The 20,864-nt window shown below is 38.7% G+C and overlaps 1 protein-coding gene across 1 annotated transcript in view; it reads left to right on the top strand.

Annotated features, from left to right (window-relative positions):
• nos1apa (nitric oxide synthase 1 (neuronal) adaptor protein a) overlaps positions 1 to 12,469 on the top strand; it is a 130,572-nt gene extending 118,103 nt beyond the window's left edge. The window contains exons 9-10 of the mRNA XM_036570681.1: positions 10,126 to 10,291; positions 12,018 to 12,469. Coding sequence (XP_036426574.1) covers positions 10,126 to 10,291; positions 12,018 to 12,469 — 618 coding nt within the window. The remainder of the gene's footprint in view (positions 1 to 10,125; positions 10,292 to 12,017) is intronic.
• The last annotated feature ends 8,395 nt before the right edge of the window (positions 12,470 to 20,864 follow it).

Below are 20,864 nucleotides of genomic sequence, written 5' to 3'. Positions count from 1 at the left end.
ATATTTCCTGAAGAACTGCTATTGCTTTTTAATGAGCTCATACCTTACAGTGGAAAAATGACACATACGTTATCTGAAATAATCCATGTGGCTTGGTTTTCTCAGCAGTGTGTTCAGTGCAAACAATTGGAAATGCTTTAAAGAGGGGAGACAAAAGATTAAGAATATTGAGGCAATTAATTTGAAAGTAAGTAGCTATTCAGCTCTGTAATTAAGTTCATTGTTTCCTGTGGGGCTGTTAGTTTTCGCTTGTGCACAGTCTGCACTATGCAGATTTTTTAGTTAGGGGTCAGCTACTTATTGTGAAAGGAATACTGTAATATCCTGATCAGACAACATGAAGAGGTGCAGGAGATGAATGAGCTGCTTATTTAGAGTTTGCACTGACTAGAAGGATGTTAATCCTAAGTTTGCCTTGTCTGCGAATGCTTAATAACATCATAGCCAACTCAGTTCAGATTGTCCCTCATTTTTTGATTCCAAGTCAGATTTTCTTTTTTCTATCAGTATGACTTTTTTGAGGTTTTCTTGATGTAAGCTCAGCTTGTTTATAGAACACAATGAGACTGGAGGCTATGATTCTGTGATTGAGCTACTCTACCACCAATTGCTCCAATCCCAGTGATCCTTCTCCCTCTAGCTACTGACCTAGATGAGTCCATCTCTCACTCGTATTCTCTATCTCTTCCTCTCACTCTCTCTCTCTCGCTTGCTCTTCCTTTCTTGTTTCCTCTCTCATCTGTCCTAACCCCCGAACAGAACTTCATCCCCTGTAATCCAAACATAAGAACTGATTCCTCACTGCCGGGGGCATAAACAGCTGAAGGTTTTGTATGTCTTCAGCATTTTCACCCAGGGTGCTGTAGTAATCAGGCCTTTCAAAAGCCTTTGGTGATCTCATTCTGGCATGGTTTCAAGCTCTTGAGAAGGGGAAGTATAACCGTAATGTCCATTCACAAGGTGCAGTGTGGGTTTCTCCACTGTGACTAGAACCTTGTAAGTTACAAACTCCTCACAGTTCGATATGCTTGTCAGCGCGTGAGAGCCCGGCTGTCTGGGGCAGAGACGGGGCTGTTAGGGATGTCTGCCATGGCCCCCATCAGTACTATAATCCACAGACACACAGAAAACAAGCTGTGGCTATATTCCATCTGCCCAGGGATGGCACCAGTCGCTGAAGAAGAATAGCACGCTTTGATGTGTGCTATCAAAGCAGCACAAGCTCAACAGTCGTTGTTTATTCATTTATTTCTCCATTTGTGCGGCAGTGACCTTTATTTCTGGGAGAAACGCAGATGAAAAGATGCGCTTCGTTTTTCTGCAGTACACTCTCTGTACACATCAGAAGACTGGGAAAGAAACTACGAGTGTCGGACATGTTAATATGCTTACAGTCCTCCTGAAACACTGGAGCGTTTAGTTGAGATTAGCCCTCGCTTCCCATACTTTCAACACTTAATTGCTATTTCTCTGTGCTCCTCAACTTTTTGCACTTGATTCCACTGTAATGGCACTGAAGTTAGCTGACTTAGGCCAAATATCCTGCTTATCATATTCCTGTATGCATATGGTTCATTGATTATATTACATGGGCAGGACGGCACTGGGCCTCTGGCGCTGGCAAATTAAAGCAGTTTATAATGAGAGTTTCTAATGGTGAAAACAAGGCACTTACAAAAACATATTCCTTCATTAAAACAGAATTATATGAGAGGAATAGCTACTATTCTTTGTTCTTCTGTGTGGAGTGGTGCTCCAGCACTCAGTTTAAAGCTATCAGAGTATTCATTCCTTTGTACCAGAGAGAGATATCATTTAATTACACACTGTCAAATCGTGAAAAATGGACCTTTGCACCTGTGTTAGATCATTTAGCCTGGTCAGTGTTAGTCACGCACATCCTCTGATCCCTCTTGACATTGCTAGACTGCCAGATGAGACCCAGCTCAGGACATTAGCTCTGTGTGGAGGTGCTTTTCTGAGAGACAGAGAGAAGAGCTGAATGGTATGCACTGCACTCGAGTAAGACAGAATGAGCTCTCCATTAAAGTACGCAGCAGAGCGAGAAGGGCTGTTTGACGAGATTTCTATTGAGAATCGCTTTGCAAACCTCGTCAAACTGCTAATGAGATCTAAATGTCTGTTTGGAAACTGGGAAGGAGTGAGGGTTTTCTGTAACAGATCAGATTTGCTCCTTCTTAATGATGGAAATAAAAGAAAAAGAAGATAAGCAAATAAAAGGCAGAGCTGTACAATGTATTCTTTGTTTGCAATATTGGCCTTTGATGTTTTTCAATTAGGCTGTAAGCATTCTAACCCAATCTCAGATGTTCCAGGTGAATTTTTGAGAGTGTTTTGACATTGCAGCTTGTGATTCAGAAAACATAAATAATTTTGCTCAAAATAATGTAGACCAATCATTAATCATGTCACATCAAAGGTTCCCCAGCAGGTTTTAATATATTACATATCACATGTGAAACTTTCACCATACAGTGCCATCCTAATAAAAGGTAAGATTATATAATGCTTCTTCAAGTAGAGCAATGATTGATGCCCACTTTGTTCAGTTTATTTTAAAGTGATAGAAAAAAATGTACAGAAAATAAATTGTAAAGATGTTGTTCTTACAAATGAGGAGAATTTGTTCCTAAAAGCTTGAAATACTGCTCAGTCAACAAGGTGCATTTGTCTGAAGCACTGCCCATAATAATGATTTAGATGAGCTAGATGATCTATATGTTGCATTTGCCTTCATTATCTGTAGAAGTGCTTGGAAAAGGAAAGGCTTTTGGATGGGCAGCTTGGGTAGTAATTGAAAAATAGGAGCTCACAGGGAGTCAAAGGTCTGTACCTGGTCAAGAGTACAATTGCCTGGACTCTGAATGGGTGGGAATGGATAGCAGACTTCCTCTCTCGAGTCAATTCTTGACCATTGTGCTGGCTAATTGAGGGCATTTGTTGGGTCATGTAGATGGAAATGAGCAAGTGTTCTGAGCTGCTAGGTGACATTGCAAAAGCATTGGTTTGAAATGCAGTGGGTGGTTTCACATGCTCTGGGGAATGCTGCTGGTAACCCTCACTGCCTCAGATAGGTAGCACTACTAAATGAATTATTAAGGGCATAAGAGTACATAACAGTCCATGGCAATGTAAAAATATGACAATGTCACGTCACAGTGGCTCCTCACTGTCCTGTCAGCACTAGTCCTATTTGGTAGATTTATCATTTTTCTTGGTTCAACTTTTTTGAGAAAGTGGGATTGTAAATCGACTCATGAAAGGGTAGACACTGGAAAAATGAGAAACTGTATCAAAGATTGTGTAATATACAGTACTGTACAAAGTCTGAGACTGTCCTTCATTTAATTATTTCATTTCCAGCCCTTAAGTACAAGTCATATGTTTTTTCATATGTGTGTCAGAAAAAAGCGGGAAAACATATTTAACAGGAAACTACATGGAAACTCTCAGTATCAGCTTCTTGACAGCGATACATCTTTTCAGACCCATAGCCTTCAGTTGTGTTCTGACTGTAGAAGGATGGACAGAAACATCTGTGGATTTTTTAAAATCTAAAGCAAGAGTGGAGCTTGATTTTCTCCTCTCTCTCAAAGATGAAAGCTTTAAGTACTGTTTATCTGATGGTGACAGTTTTGGTGGTCTTGCACAGTTTTTAGGAGTCCCATTTGAACTCCTGTTTTTTCACTTATTTTCCTTTCCCTTTCTTTATGTTAGTGGATTATCTTATATCTACTCTCCTCAGAAATAACTTGTGATTAATGGCCATTTTAATTTAAATAAATTATTAATTCAGTATAACGAAGGAGGGATGATAGCAGGAGACACGTTTGAGCCCATATTAAAACAGTTAACGCAAGGGTTGTGTCAGCAGACTGAGTGGTGACATCCATAGTGATGTCTATCTGATGAAGCAGGATTTATTGCCTAGCCAGCAAGCTTTAAGTTTAGTTTGAGCTAACCCTGGATTCTTTGGCGCTCAACTGTGGATCACTTTTTTTTTACCAGGCTTTGAAAAAAAAAAATAAAGCCGACACCTCCTCATGTTTCACAAGACTGGCTATTCATCACTCTTCCATGTGTGAATGCATGAGGATTAATCACAGCCTGAGTGTCCACACCTGGGTTAACAGAGAAGGTTGTTAACTGTCTTTGTAAAACGAGATAACTGCTGTTCCATTTGTTAGGTTTTGTGAAGCTGAAACGTAGTCAGGAACCCTGTCTTTGTGGGACATGCTGGAACAAACAAGAAAAACGAAAGAAAACCAAAATGACTGGAAAAACTGAGTGGTACTGGAGACAGGTAATCTAACAAAATAAACACAGAAGTTTACAAGGAAAACCAAGCAGGAGGAAAAAAACAGAAACCGGGAACAATCCAGAAACGTCAAGGGTAGCACACAAACACAAGACATTACAAGGGACAAGGCTAAACAAGGGGTAAACTGAACAGGACAAGGAACAGCCAAGACAAAGAGATGTTGCAGGCAGAACGCTGGTAAGGGGCATGATGAAAGGGCGGAGCAAAGACAAAGACATGAGTAAGGCAGGACAGGTTTTTACATGAAGAGTGATCTCTGACTTTTGCACAGTACTGTATATTGGACCAAGTCTAGTCTAGTTACTTGTTAGATTAATCACCATCCCTGAGGACATTATAGCTTTAAACAAAATGAATACTATTCATTTAATTTTTTATTCACACTGTGTCATTTAGATGTTGTGATGCACATCAGTGTTTTTTTAACCTGTGTTTCAAACTCCCCTTATTAGGAGGAGTGCTTTTGGACAGTGGCCCACAGTTGACTGATCATTTTTGCATGTGTTTACTAAGAAAAACAACAACAACATAAAATATGACACCCACAAAGATGTTCAATATGTAGCCTCTAAATAGTTGTATTTTTTATTAGCATAGACTGTTTATCATGGATAACTCACACAAACACATTCATTTATTTGAAACAGCTGCTCTGGAGCCAATGAACCTGCACTAAGCTATTTGACAGCATTTACAGTGTGGCCTTTTTTTCTGTTCTGAAACCCGCCCCCCTTCTGATGGCTCGTCAGTTTTGGCTGGAAAACGTATTGTTCTTAAAGGCCAGCGGTGCACAGCGTGCACGCTCTATAAGCTGTGCCATAAATCATCCAGGACCCCTGTGAGTTAGGAGGAGGCTTCCATGCCCCTTTAACAGCCCATGACAGTTACATTGCTTGGCATAAGTCATGACAGGAAATGTATTCTCCTGGCTATCAGTTTGTTGCATCTTAGGACGCCTGAAGGACACAGCACAGCTGCATAATCAGGCAGGACAACTAGTGAGGTGAAAGCTAGAAAGCCATTATGGATTTACAGTGCAGCTTATATTGTTTGTTTTCCAAGTTTGCTTACTTATGATTGGATTTGTTTGCATATGTTTGGATATGTTTCTTAAATCTGCTATAAAGATACAGCATATTTGTTTTTTCACTGCCTAACAGAAGAGGAGTGGTGGATGGGTAGAGTGACCAGCAGTAGAGAATTTTTGGAATTTCACAGTAGCTTGTTAAGAGATTGTTGCATGAAATGAATACACAGCTGCGCTGCATCCAGGTCTGTTCCTGGGATTTGCTGTTGTTCAAAGTGCAAATGTGATGAATACTTTACACACCACCGTATATACCAGATATATGTGCTTGTTTTCAGTGCAGTACATCATCACTAACCTCGATATACGGTTCTGCACAAAAGTCAGAGATTACCCTTCATTTATTTAATTTCCATTCAAAACAGCCATTTCAGGCTCCTGAGTGGCACAACCGTCTAAGCGTTGGCCCTATCATCAGGAGATCGCAAGTTCGATCCGTGGTGATGCTACAGCCATCCGTAGCCGGGAGTCCAACAGAACACAATTGGCCTCGCTCTCTCTGGGTGGGCAGGATGGCCCCTCCTTCTCCCCCCATCACTTAACACGATGCTAGTCAGCGCAGACATCTGTTAGCTGACGTAACAGATCTGACGTTGCGTGAGCAGCAGTTCGAAAAGAAGCGGTAGCCTGTGTTAGACTTCGCCCTCCTAGCGTTGATGGTATCGTGTGATTTGGGGAGTCCTAACTAGTGGGTGGAATTGGAGACGACTAAATTTGGGGAGAAAATTGGGTAAAAATCCCCCAAAAAAATATATATAAAAAAAAACCAGCCATTTCAAGCTATTCATTTTCTTAGTCAGGAAAAACATAGAAAACTGCATAGAAACCTAAAATCACACAGAAGCCTCAACAACTAAATATAACGTAAGATTTTTCCGATATTTAGTGTGTCCATGCTTGGCCTTTATTACAGCCTCCATTCTTTTCAGGAGACTTGCTTTCAGTTTTTCTGCAGGAATATTTTTCCACATTCCTCATAAGTTCAGGGTTGCATTTTCTGCTTGTCACAATCCAAGTAATCACAAGCACAACCCAAAGCATTGTCATGACACAATGGAAGGATGGACAGAAACACTTGTGGATCTGAAGGAGTAGAGCTTGATTTTCTTGCTTTAAGTTAGTGTCTACCATAAGTGGTCACCATCAGATAAACATTTTGGTGTCTACTACTTGGTCTACGAAGTTTTACACTGATTTCTTTATATCTTTGAATATTTTTCCAGTTTTGGAAACTCCGATTTCTTCTCCTCTTTTTTTTGTGGCTTTCCCATCCTTATGAAAGTACATTACTTTATATCGTATCTTCTCGGAAATGTCTTCTGAAAATGAATAACTTCTACTTAATTGCCGTTTTGACAGGAAATTAAATAAATAAAGAGTGGTCAGTTTTACACAGTACTGTGTCTGCTTGTCGTATTATTTAACTACAAGTTTATGCAGGTCTCGAGTGTCCAGACCTACCAGAATATGAGATGGTTAGGACTGTTTTTTTGTTTGTGAGTATGTGTATATTTGGATTCAGGAGGGCATTCCATTTTGTCCTGGCTACGTTTTAAACACGTACACAGTACTGCTGTGTGTTCAGCACTCTAGGTGGAGACCTTATTGCTTTGCTACTTGAGACTATGTCACTGAATCACAAGTGACATTTTCAAGTACTCTCTTCATTGAGCCCCTACCTCTCAAATGAAAAAGGCACTTCAAACATCTCCTTAAAGCCAATGCTTTTGTTATTTCTGTATAAACCCTTTGATTAATGGTCGAGATGTTTGTCAGTGTGCTTTTGAAATCTACACAACTGCAGCCTTTTTTCCCAGGTTCCTGCAATATTTGTCCTTCAAACTTCATTTGTTATTACACTAATATCACTATCGGTGTGGTTGTACTGAAGGTAGTCGGCTTAGATTAGTACACTGCTCTAGGTTTGGGAGTGAACAGTAGATAGCCTTTTCAGACTGAAGGGTGATATGTCATTTAGGCACATTGGAAGGCAAACTTTTGTTGTTGTCTAAAGATGTTTTTTGGTATATTTTACATCATGTACTTTATAAAGCCTACTTTATGCACTTTTAGGGACACAGAATGATACTGAAGTCATATTAGCATCGGCAGATTTTTTTTAAAAATATATATATCAGACAGATGTTTAGATTTGACTGATTTCAAACAGATGTTTGATGACGTATTTATCGTACTGTTAAAGAGCATTTGGGTGAGACTGGGCTACTCATTAGCTAATGCTAATCCCAGTTATACAGTTTATAAATGCTTCCCTCACATGACAGCCATCCAATAATATTTTTTCTTCTTTTAACAATTTCCAAAATATTTTATATTGGTATGACTAAAGAAGGGCACACTTTGCAGTAGGAGATGCAGCATCAGCTGTTTGTGCTTTAACATTTCTTGGTTAAAATACATGCCTTATTGAATACCCAGCTAATTATTTAAGGCAAATGCAAAAACTACTGTTTTCCTTTAATAAAGTGATTTTTGTAGTTTTTGGTATATAAAGAATATTTCAAAATGTAAAAAGTCAAAAGCCAAAAATTCCATTTTTATTCAGTTTGTGTCACAAACTACATTTTGAACAAGAAAACACATGAATAGGAATATTTTTCACACATCAGTTGCTCTTTGTTTACTATGATTAAACAAAAAAATAATAAGTGCTTACTGATCCGAACTGCTCTCTGAATGAGTTTGCACACTTGCTCATAACAAAATGGTTTTCTAACAGTAAAGGAACCCCTGTGCATGTTTTGTATAGCAATAGAAAAGATAGATAGTAGCACAGAAAGCTGTTTCTACACACTGAAGTTGCTAAATTGATTTTGCTGTTGTCAACAAGGACATGCATGCAACATAACTCCTCTGGCAGATTTAAAAGAGAGGCTTTGATTCATAATTTGAGGTGTCTTTTGCACAGTCTTCTGTAAGATATGTTAACCTCTCTGATTTCTGCTGCAGGTTTCCTATCCTATGTTTGAATAATTTATTGATCGATGGCTGTGCAGGTTATCCTTAATGGAAACCAGAAGCTTTCTTTTCTTTTAATCCTCGAAACTTCTGCATTAAATTTCCATAAAGCTCTTCAGTTTACCTTATTATACTGTATCACCAGTGGAACACAATGTTCACTCTTGCCCTGTTTCTGATTCTTTTAAAATGGGTGAAGTGCATTGCATAAGCATAACTTGAAAATTCTTTGCATGAGTTTTTTTTTTTTTATAAATGTATATTTCTCCTGAGGGTCTGCTTTTAATTTATTTCAGTATACACTGAATATATGACCCACTGAATGTTGATAAGCCTGTAAATGTTGAGATGTGTGAGGATGAAACATCACTATGTATTTCATACATGAAGAGTAAAATATTCAGATATGAATGTTTTAGGCAGTATTGCTGAACCCAGGCTTGTCTGTTTCATTTAATTTCCTTTTCCACTTTTTAGCACTGAGGAGCCGGAGGTTGAATTGTGCCTCTTCAGAAATGTCCATTGAAAGGACAAAATATCAGGACATATATTCTCTATTCTGCAAACATAGTGACACTGTACATATTGCTCAGCTCACATTTGCCTGCATATACATGTTCTGTCCTGCAGCAGAAGGTACACTAGCCAGGTTTCCATTCAGCTGTCGAATGAAATTCAAGCAAATAGCTGAAATGTTGCAATAAAATGTGATTAAGGCTGTTTGTGATTGAGGCTATTGCCATCAGCTCTATACAACAGAATACATACAACAGAAGTTTCAATGTCATGTCTGTAAAAACACTTCTGAGAAATATGGGCTGAGCTTAGGGACAAATTTGAATGTTGAGCAATTTCTCTTTGCAATTAAATTTTATCGATGTTGGCCATTTTGCATCGTAAGCGTGCAGCGATGGAACACACTGGCAGACAACTGCTCAGAAAATTTCAGTGGCGGGTATTTTAGGATTTCTTTTACTCTCTGATCTAACCATTATGCCTTTTTTGTCAAATAGAGTTACGTTTTAATTTCTTCATTAGTCCAGTGGTACCTGCTGCTGTCTGTTGTGTTTTGTAGCTAGTCGGACACAAAAATGGAAATACCAGTCATCAGTCATATTTTATATGTCATATTTCAAATTTCATATTTAATTTAACAAATGCATTCCATCATAACTTAATGCATTTCTTTTTTTAACAGCAAAACTTTATTCACCTCCAGTGAGTGTACAAACTTTTATGCAAAGTTTAGTGATTCTGTTTGATATTTACCACTTCCATAAAGTATTCAGTAAAAAATATGTTTGCGGAAACCTTCCAGCTGACCATCAGAAATTCTGGAAAGTTGCATTCTTTTAAAATTTAGATTTCTGTTTGATTTTCATTTGTAATAAAATGGGAATATAATAAAACAAAACCACCATAAAATAGCTAATACTTTGACCATATTTTGCACTCAGCTTCATGTTCATCAAATTGTGTTCCAAGATATGAACAGTAACTTTTGCCTTATATTAAAGCTTGAGTGCTGATGAGTACTGGCATCACAACAAGGGGATAAAATGAGTAGCGTGTGGCATTATTCGTAATTATTACCCTGTTGATCTTCAGTCTGTTAAGTCATTAGGAGGTGCCAAAAAATATATTCATTTGTATCAAAATCACTTTGAAAAGTTACTCAAACTGATGGTCATTGCAACTGTTGTGTAAAACTTTTCAGGTTCACCTGCTGAAGGACCAGCTCTCAGCAGAGGCAGCGGCCAGGATTGAGGCCCAGGCGCGTGTGCACCAGCTGCTGCTGCAGAACAAGGACCTTCTCCAGCACATCTCGCTGCTGGTCAAACAGGTCCAGGAGCTGGAGCTCAAGTTGGCCGGTCACGGCTCCAGTGAGTTTCCTTTCAGCTGCTTCGTTCTGCTTTCTCAGCTCTTCCTCATTCCATCACTCTGTCTGTCAGGCACTCTCTCTCTTTTCATTATCCGCCTCATCCATCTCTGCCATATTCTCTCCCAACCAGATATCTCCAACATGTCCGTTCTGCCTGTCTGAGGCTGCCTGTGCTCTGTTCCATTTCATTTCCTTTAAAGAGAGTGTGTCTTTATACCAGATGAATTGCTTTTGTCCATTCAAATCAGAGTAAACCTTCAGGTCAACAGTTCAGTCCTACATTTTGTATTCATTCGTTTTTGTAAGATATTGAAGTGTCAGACGGGTGAAATATAGGCATAAATAATGCCCAGCTTCTGGAGGCACAGATGCTAAATGCTTTTTGGGCTGTACATCTCTTTCTTCTTTTGGCTATCTATCCTATAAGTCTCCATATATAGTTTCTTTTTATGCTGTCGATCCTCCACCTGTACACAAGTATTTTCTCTGTCACAAACTCATTCTCTCTCACTTTTTTTGCACTTTCCTCATTTCGCCTCCGTCATGAACCATCAGGCTCGATTTAGCACCTTGAAAGGCAGTCCAGTGGAGTCTCACCTGGGCTGCCCAGGTGTTATGTAATGTTATCAACATATGATAAAGTGCATTCATCTCCTGGTGTCCTGAACCATGCATGCTACACACTGTAATGTGAAGATGCATTAGCATCCTCACAATCATCCACTCCGCTAATAGAACAATGCTTGGTAGTTTTATACAGCAAGCACATAAAACAAGTTTTATGTTTGCAATGTAAAATGAAGAAAGAGTAGGTGGCTTTTTGCTGTCTATCAACGCAGTTATTGCTAATGCTTTTTTTCAGCATTGTTACTGAGCATAGATCATGTTGTTCAGTCCACCTTGAAGAACTTGCCTATTCATGACCGGCCTGTGTTGTAGACAGTACTTTTTGAAATTGCTTAAAGGGAAATTGACTGTTCACTGATTTTCCAGCTTTGATATAACTGTTACGATGGATGCATGTTTAGAATCAATCAAGATTGAGCAGGTTTTTGCTCTAAACATTTTGATTTTGGCCAAAATGAAAACATTTTATGATGTAAATAATGTAAGCCAAGTAAGCTCACTCTCACTGTATTTGAATGTTGCTGCTACCAAAATGTTGTAGCATAATTATGTATGACTCATTGTGCTAAATAACCATTTGCCTCTTACTTTTGGTGTAGGTCTTTCTTTGATTCATGTTATTTAAAAAGACAAACAATTATTCGTTTAAGAATTTAAAATGTCAGTTTGGCCCATTTAAGAGCAAATAATGTTTTTTATCTTGCTCCTTTGTTTAATAGAAAGTACCTAAAATGTGCTACTGTGTTTCATGTGTTCATTTAGCCCAGAGTGTGAGCTTTGGGTTAAAAAAGGTTAATAAAAATCAACCAAAAATCAGCCATCAGCCAATTAGGCTGTAAAGAAATAAGTATCAGAATTGGCCAGAATTCATGATCAGTGCATCTGTGTTGTTTGTAATTGTAATCTCTTTCTTCAGTAGTCTTCTTCAGCTTCTCTTCCCTATGTCCTTCATCAGAATTAATTACTGTGAAATCACTTTCATCTTCCAAATATTGATAATATTCTCATTTCATCTAATACGGTTCTGTTAGAAACATATTTTTGTCTATACTGCTCCTTCCACCTGAATAATTTCCTCCTCATGTTCTTTATTTCTGAAGTGGGATCTCAGGACAGTCTGTTGGAGATCACATTCCGAGCTAACGTCCCTCCGGTCATCTGCGACCCCACCACCCCGCGGCCCGAGGATGCCGTCCTGCCACCGCTGAATGATGGAACACAGCTGTCTCTGCCCCTGGGCAGTCCTTTAGGTAGGAACCAGGCCTTGGCCAAGTTTGAGTGTTTTCGTTTTCTCCCGGGACCACCCCAGCAGGAGCAGAGTCCCGACCCATCCTCGGAGGAGGTGTCACCCTCAGCCCGGGACGAACTTCTGGGCAGCCTGGAGCTGCTGAAATTCCGCGAGTCAGGTATCGCCTCCGAATACGAGTCCAACACAGATGAGAGTGACGAACGTGACAGCTGGGGGCTGCAAGACGAGAGCACCCTGCGCCTGCTAAACGTGCTTAACAAACACGCCCCATCTGACAGCCTGGAAGATGAAATAGCCGTCTAGTGTGATCTGCTAATGGCTAAAAACTAGCTGTGCTAAATGCTCATCTATATTGTGAAGCAAAAGAAAACAAAAACTCTTCATACTGCTGATTCTCAGAAACTGAGGCAGGCGTTTTAACCTTTTATGGAGTTTTTGTGCATTACATTTTTGCGTCATAACTTCAAAAAGACCACGCTGTCCCGAAGCAGTGCTGATTTCTCTACGTTGAACAGTCAAGGTGGTGATGGGCCGTGAACTGTCATTCAGTAGAAATGAGAGAGCAAGTTGTATCAATCTAGTATCCGGTTGTTACTGTCTGATCTCTCACAGTGTGTAAGAAGTAGGATAGTTCGAAGTTATTCTCATATAATTATATTTTGCAGAGAGGAATATATAAGATATGTACAGGACCAAAAAAAGCATTTTATACGTGCTTGTCTGAAACTGTATCATGATAGTTTTACAACTCTTGTGATTTTTGTTACTGCACAGAAGAATGCATGTATTCATTGACACACGCTCCACTCCCATTACTATGGTCATTGGTTACTTTTGAATATCCAGAATGCAATCATGTGGATAACTAATGGTCAGACAGTCTGATATATACAAAAAAGAGTAACATTTCTGTAAATGTGCATGGTATATTTTTACCATCCATGAAAGCTTTGGTGTGTATTAAAAATGGAACGTTAATTGTAGAACAGAAGCTTATTGAGCTAATTAAGCCCTGAGGGTAACAAGGCATCTAAACACTTCACATCAGGGAATCCAATTAGCTGGCCATGTGAAAGCTCTATCAGCCCTCCTGCTCTGTATCTGCTCTTGCTCCATTAGTAAGCATAAGTTCCATAGGTTCTCTATTAGTATTGTTTATCTTTCACCGCTTTGTGTGTGGAATTATCTTACCTCCAAGAAAAATATATGTTTGTTACTTCTACATAATTCTATAACTTTTCAACTATAGTGTGGTGCCATTGTGCTTAGGCTTTGTTTTTTTGTCTGTGTCTTTGGAGTGCCACACGTGTGCAGTTTCCAAGCAGACTGATGAATAGTAGATAAAGAATGGCAATCCAGATTTGAGTCACAGGGCACAGAGCATGAGATAGCACAAGATGGGCAGAGCTCATAAGAATGATTCTCCCTTTCTTACAGAATCTCTTTTGCATTCCATCCTGTGTAAGCACTGCTTTCTTTCTTCAAGTCAGTACCTCATGTTTTGCCTTCACTGTGTCTGTATCTGATGCGGTATTTGTGAGAAGTGGTGTGGTCCAGCAACAGGCTCAGCACAATCATAGAAGATTATTTATTTCTCCCCTCCTTTCAAGAGTGCAGGAAAAAAGTCAATGGCCTGGCATTGTCCTGTGTTCCTAACTAGTGAAGAAAGGATGAAAAATGTACAGTGCAAAAATCAGAGCCCTGCATTAATGTAATTTTCAGTGAGAACAGCCATACAAGTTATTCATTTTCAGTGTCAGGAAAAAGCAGAAAGATGAAAGCTTTAAGTACTGTTTATCTGATGGGAACAGTTTTGCTGGGCTACCAGTCCTCACATGGTTGATAAGAGTCCCATTTTCTCTTTATCTTTTAATCATTTTTTGAACTCCAGTTTTCGAAACTCCTGTGTTTTTAGTTTCACTTTAACTTTTCTCTTCCTTATGCAAGTGGATTATCTTACATCTAATATGAATAACTTGGACTTACTGGCATTTCAACTGGAAAAGAAATAAATGAAGGGTTCTTTGACTTTTGCACACTACTGTATTTCTGTTTCAGTCCAAAAAATGACAATGCATTTGTCTGTCATGATCCCTGGAGCCCTAGTTTCTGCAAACTGATTAATATCTCTTCATATAGAAGCTTATGGGGAAATGCGTAATTCATGACAGCCTTGCAGTGTCGTTTCCCTAATTTAAATGATGGCTGGTTTGTGTGAGGGAGAGAGCAGTGACAAGATGAGTGTAGTGGTCCTGGGAGGCAGCAGTGTTGTGCAGTAGGGGACTCGGCAGAGGCGGGCGGCACTTTGAAATTGGCAGATCAAGGCTCTCTGGAAGTGATAAAGCTCATCTAACTTTTATCATCTGACCACATAAACTGGCCTCACCCTCACTAAAAGCGTGACACTTCTGGTGGAGGCTTTTGGTTATTTAATTATATCTTTTGATAAAATAAAAATCAGTAAGAATCAAATTAAGCCAATTTAATATTTGCCTTTGATATAGATTGGTGGTTGGGGAAAAAAGTTTCCGTTAAACCCAGCAAGCAGAGTTAAGTGCAATGCACTGAAGTTGTTTGTTTCACTCTGATGTTAAATAATGAAAAATAGTTATCACTGTTTATGTGCTGGATTCTCTGGAGACATTTCCAGTGGTGCTTGATAAGATCGGTGAATTAAAAATATGTAAAGTCTATGAACAATAAAAGTTTGTGCTACATTAATTACAAGCGTTAGGAGTTAGTCAGCATATCTCTGCTGTTAAAAATTAAATGGACTTTTTTCTGTTTTTTTTACTGGCAGGTAGGCAGTGATTTGCTTTAATGTGGGCTTATAAAGCTGTCGTCGGCCAAGGTGAGCAAGCTGCTCAGTGACTAAGGGCTGACAGCTGTGCATCTTTATCGGCCTTCAGGGAAAGTGTAGAGGATATCTTTGCCATCTGTTACTTTCTGATCTTCTACTGTATTTGCTCTGTATATCAGACCACAGGTTCAGCTCATATGCTACGTTTTTATTACCAGTTATTTTGATGCAGGTTTTGATAACTAGCAGGACCCTGTTGTCATGACAACTGAAAGATGATAATTTTGATTATTAATTGTGATTTTGAAACAGCGCATTGCTATGCAGGCTGAAGAGCCACCTACGATTTGTCATAACGTGCACAGGTCATTAAGCGGAACATCTGTGGCTGGTCAGTGCGTACAGTGAACATTCCTCTGATTCATTAGGCCGCTCTGTTGATGTGTATTGCTCTCTGTGAATAGAAATGATTGGATGCAGCAGGCATACTAACTAATGGGGTTCATTAATTGTGTCCTTTCACAAGTACTTCATTTCATTGTCCAAAATTGTGATTTCAAGTAATATAATAGTATTCCTAATAAAAGTAGCCCTAATAAGTGATATTTTTAGATGTTCTTGCTCTACCTTTATGCTTCATTGAGAGGTTGTGATGAACTGTTATTTTGTTTTGAAGAGAAATAGAAAGGTTGTTTTTTGTTGTATAATAGACTGTGCTGTCTGAAAGCTAATCAGAGCGAGAGTGGAAGAGAAAGAAGAAATCAGCATAAAAACAGATTGGGCTGACAGCTCTTGATTTCCTGTAACTTTCAAAGTTTTCTAAGCCCTTTGAGTTTTAGACTCCATTTGAAAAGCGATATTTGTCATTGTGAACGCTATAAGAGATTGATGTTGCCTGGGTTATTAGGGGGCATTTAGAAGATACAGTAAGTCGGTTGGAAAGTAATTAAAGGAAGCATAGATTTGTTCATGAACTTTCTCTTATTAGTTTCCACCTTAGTCACACTGTACTTGAGAAAACTCCTGCAGAGAAAATCTAGTTACATCAAGGGCTGCCAGAGTAGCCATTCTATAAAAGCAAGAATAAGCACTGCTACATTCTAAATGCATCTGAAGAAATTATAATCTGAACATCTAGAGGGTCTTCCTGTTAAGTTTCAAGGATGCACTGGAGAATAAGTTTCACACTCGTGGTTTTCATGGAGGCAAAGTTGGGCCTGGATTGGCGAATTAGAATTGAAGTCCTGTAAGAACGTCCCATTTTGTTTTAGCACAGCTGCCTGTTCTTGGAGATAAAAGGTTATTGTCTCTGAATAGAGGCTCATACTCCCCTTTGTAAAAATGAAACCTCTTCGGATCAGACTCTTGAAGCGCTGTTCAGATGTTTCTCATCTGCAGTCAAGTGTGAAGTGGTCATTTTGGGGTATTTTAGACATACTGTATGATTCACAAGTAGTACAACTACTCTAGCCACCTTGAGCGTTTTTATTGTTCTCAAAGTAATCATAGGACAGCTATGATAGTTTGCAATAGGGCAACTTTTATTACTCTACAGATGGTTTGCTGTGCTATTCCTCTTTTCTAAAATGTGCTGCAATTGTCAGTCATCAGAATCTAATTGAAACAAAATCTTATCTTCAGCCAACATGAAATAAACATGTAGAAAATCCCTCTCATTGCATGATAAAGTGGCACCAGCTGACACGGATGGGGCAAAACATTTAATGAAATATTGATTTGAAGTCAGAAGAAAATAGAGGTGCTTGTCTAGCATGTCTGGCAAGCTGGTGTCTCCCTGTGTTTTTCACCAGTGCTCTGGTCTTGCCAGGCTAATGTAGTGTTGATTCTCAAAGTCTCCGTGCTTGAAGGGAAATTGCACCGTTTCTTCAAAATTTCTGCATAATTAAATGGTGTGATGTAAACAAAGTCGTTCAGATTCGGTTTACATTTAACCATTTAATTTAACCAAGGCATGCTTTTGTTCAGAGTGGTTTGATATGCAATGCTCTGTTCTACAGAAATTTACTGAGTCAGAATTGTTCACAGTGGTGGTGGGAGAAACCAGACATCCGAAGAGTTTAATGTCTCTTAAAGCTACATCACAGAACATTATTGGATGAAGTGGTTATGAATACAGTGCTTGATTCCTGAGACATTGTTTTATGAATATATTTTTAAAAAACATTCATGGCTGAGAGATACATGCAGGGCATTATAACGCAAAATAGCACCCAAATAACATTTCATTTTTCAGATTTAGCACTATTTTACCATTATCAACATTCTAAACACTAAGAAGACACATTTAGGGCTGCTTGCCATTTTGGAGAGTAAATAAAATGGCTATTTTTGTGTTGTAGACATTGCAACCCCTTGTTCCTATCAACACCACTGTAAAGAAATCCACGACATAAATTTCTCTACAATGAGCCATTTCACATCAGACCGCTCTGAGTGACTTTGGTGGAATTACATATTTTCAAAACCATGAATTCCTCTTTAACCAAGGCTTGTTTTTGTCCTAGTCCAGATTTCACTGTTAATGTTTTGTATCTTCCATACCAAAGCACTTTTATGTGATATTAAACCTTGTGAGCCATAAGGAAACACATGGTAAAGGGTGTGACCCCTACTGAGTGCTGAGATGTCTGCCATTGTTTTTCTTAGTCGTCATAGTTTTCAGTGGTATGCCTGTCTCAGCATCCTTTCACTAAGCATAATGAGCTTGTATTCCAGATAGCTCTTCTGCCAGAGACTCTGTGTGGGAGAGCCTTGATAAGGGCAAGTCTCCATCTCTCTCCATAATCTCATTATGAGCTGCTGATGGACTTCCCACTCTGACCTTTCAACCCTTAGGACTTACATAGTTGTATTTCATCAAATGTCATAAAGCAATTTCTGCCCCATCCCCCACCCCGAGGACAAGTGAGTTAAAGATTCATATCCAGAAAGAAGGTCATAGTAAATTATTAATATTTGACCCAGCTTTTCCCAACGTGAGCATTCATTAGGCCATTCATGATGGAGAGAATGGGTTACGCTTTTTGTTTTGTTTTCCTTTTCGCAAGAGACAAATTTGTTGATTTATTTTAGGTTGTACTTTGTAAGTCCATACCTGGCTTAAGTAAGTTTTCTGTGTGAACATTTTTTTATTTTCAATACTAAACAAGCTTAAGTAAGTTTTCTAAAAACACAGAGTAATGATCAGGGTTTTAGGGTTAAACAGATATAACGGGGTAAATTTCTGACTTTGCAGTGATTCTATTTGATTGACTCTTCAGGAAATGATGCAGCACATAATGAAATCTCAGATTTCATCATGAGTTGAATGAGTTATTTTGGTATGTTTCAGGTTTTCAGATGTGTTAAATTGTGAAGGGGAACTATTTAGACAGTAATTAATGAGGATGCATGATTGTTTTATTATATTTACATTTAAAAAATAGTTCGTTATTTTGACAAAAATGTGCATATATTGAAATTATTATAACTGATTTTTGATATTTTGACATTGATAACTGATGCAGCTATATTGCCATCTTCAGATCAATACATTACAGCATATTGATGCACTTTGACATCAGACATCACTTTAAACACTACACAGTTTAATGCTTATGCTGTTGAAAAATGCTATAGGTAGTTTCTTCTTATGAATTCCCATTGTTTTTAGAAATACAGTGCTGTGCAAAAATCAGAGACCACATTTCATTTATTTAAATTCCAGTCAAAATGTTTTGGAGGAGAATAGATATAAAATAATCCACCTGCGTAAGAAAAAGGAGAAAGTCAAAGGAAAATAACAGAAAAAAACAGAAGTTTCCAAAACTGATGTTCAAGCAACTGTCATCATCAGATTACAGTAACCAAAACTTTCATCTTGGAGAGAGAGGAGAAACTCAACACAATGGGTTTGAAGGATGTGTAGCTGTCAGAAAGCCATTATGGAGAAAAGGAAAGAAACAAAACAAATCAAACAAAGAAGCTGCTGGTGTTCTCAGAAAAATGGACTGACTACCTCAGAGTCCAGACCTCAGTATCACTGAATGTGTTTGGGATTACTTGGATTGTGAGAAACCATAAAAGACTGATAAATGCAAGTGGTGGACACAGTAAATACGGAAAAGTTTATATTATTATTGATTTGGTTGAGGTTTTTTTTTTTTACTCTGAAAACCGAACAGCTTAAACTTAATAGCCTTTTGACTGGTAATTAAGTGAGTAAAGGTTGGTCTCTGACTTTTTTATAGTACTGTTTCTAAATATTCTTAGTGTCTACTGCTCACCTAGTTCTGTTCAATTCACTCACAACACGGAAGTGGACATACCACACCTACGGAGGTATCAGTTTCTGGCATACATGTAGTGGTTTCTTTGCAGGTTAGGAGGGCACTTTTATACTCAAGATGAGAATATATTGTTCTAGAATCTCTGTTTAGTTCTTTTCTCTGCCACCTCATACTGTCATCTGGTTTTTGTTGTCTAATATGCTATTCATGTCTAGTCGCCATGGGTTGTCTAATATGGATTGTTGAGAGAGGCAAATTAGGTTTAATAGATAAAGACTTTGGACGAAGAAAAAATTGGCTGTTATGTAAATCAGAGATACTGTATATGCAGTGCTCCAAACTCAATGACCCTTTTATATAATTGGGTTGACTGAGTGGTCAGTGGACCGTGTCTGAGTGTGCTTGTGAACTCAGCAGGAGTGGTGGAAAACGGAGCGTCCTGTGGTGTTTGAGAGCCATGAACTCCAGGACTATCCCAATTCCTCCTCTGCACCCCTCACTACACCTACATCTCATGCATATAAACACCTCTTCTGTCTCTGAAAAGTGTGTTTCAAAAAGTCGTAACTTTTACATTGCACATAAACGAAAAGAAATATATAGTAAATATCTATGGGAGTGAAAGTGCACTTATTCTGTAACTTGTCTCTGACCTTGCTTTGGCTCAATAAAACTTTATTTCTTTCCTTCTCTTCTTCTTTCTTCCTTCTCTGTTACCTCTTAAAGCTTGGAACTTCGTCTTGGCTTTATATTCAGTTTTTTTCAAGTCTTTTTTCAGAAGATACAGTACAGATTGTCCTCACAGACAATTCTTTGTACTGACTCCTGAATTGCTGCTAAAACTATTATGCAAATAACACTATATTTGATATCATACATTGTAAAAAATGACTGTAGTTGGACATTTGTGATCCACACATATGCCGCCAGTATGGGTTAAAGGTTTATTTTCTAAATATTCTGCATCCTGTGTATCCTCTTCACTGACCAGGCATCTGTCATAAGCAGTGACCCTGTGAGAGTAGAGCATGCCCAGTCCAGTTGCAGTTTGTTCCAGACGTTTCCCACCCAGTGGGAGAGATCAGGAGCAGCCAGCAGCTTGTAAATAAGCCTGAAACAGGCCCTGTCAGACATACTACTGGCCTTGACTACTGTGCTGGAGCCTCCGCTAGATATTTTGAACTGCAGCCCAGAGCTGCATGTTTGTTATGATGCCAGTGAGCCCTGTGGAGGAGGACTGGCATTGCTGATCATTGCTCTGCTGCTATAATAGGAGCTTGACAACATGATACACATTCATTCTCGCTTCTGTCTCACGGTCACTCTTTCTCTCTCTCTGTCTCTCTACGTCCTCAACTGCTTAATCCTTCCTATAAAGATCTCTTTCCAACACCTCTTTCGCTTCAAGCGATGGTTCAGCCAAAAATAAAATATACAGTTTTCCACTTACCCCAGATGTAGTCCTTCAGCCAAGGTGCCCAAAGTTTGCTTCTTTAGTTTTGTACTGGAGCTACAAGGCTAATGTAGCTAACAAATAATGGAAACTTGTTGTAGACATGTATTTGATTTGAATATTACACATGAATAGTAATATTATCATGGGTACAGA

The sequence above is a fragment of the Colossoma macropomum genome, unplaced genomic scaffold (assembly GCF_904425465.1).
Source record: "Colossoma macropomum unplaced genomic scaffold, Colossoma_macropomum, whole genome shotgun sequence".
Lineage (NCBI taxonomy): Eukaryota > Metazoa > Chordata > Actinopteri > Characiformes > Serrasalmidae > Colossoma > Colossoma macropomum.
This window is presented reverse-complemented; position numbering and strand designations above follow the sequence as displayed.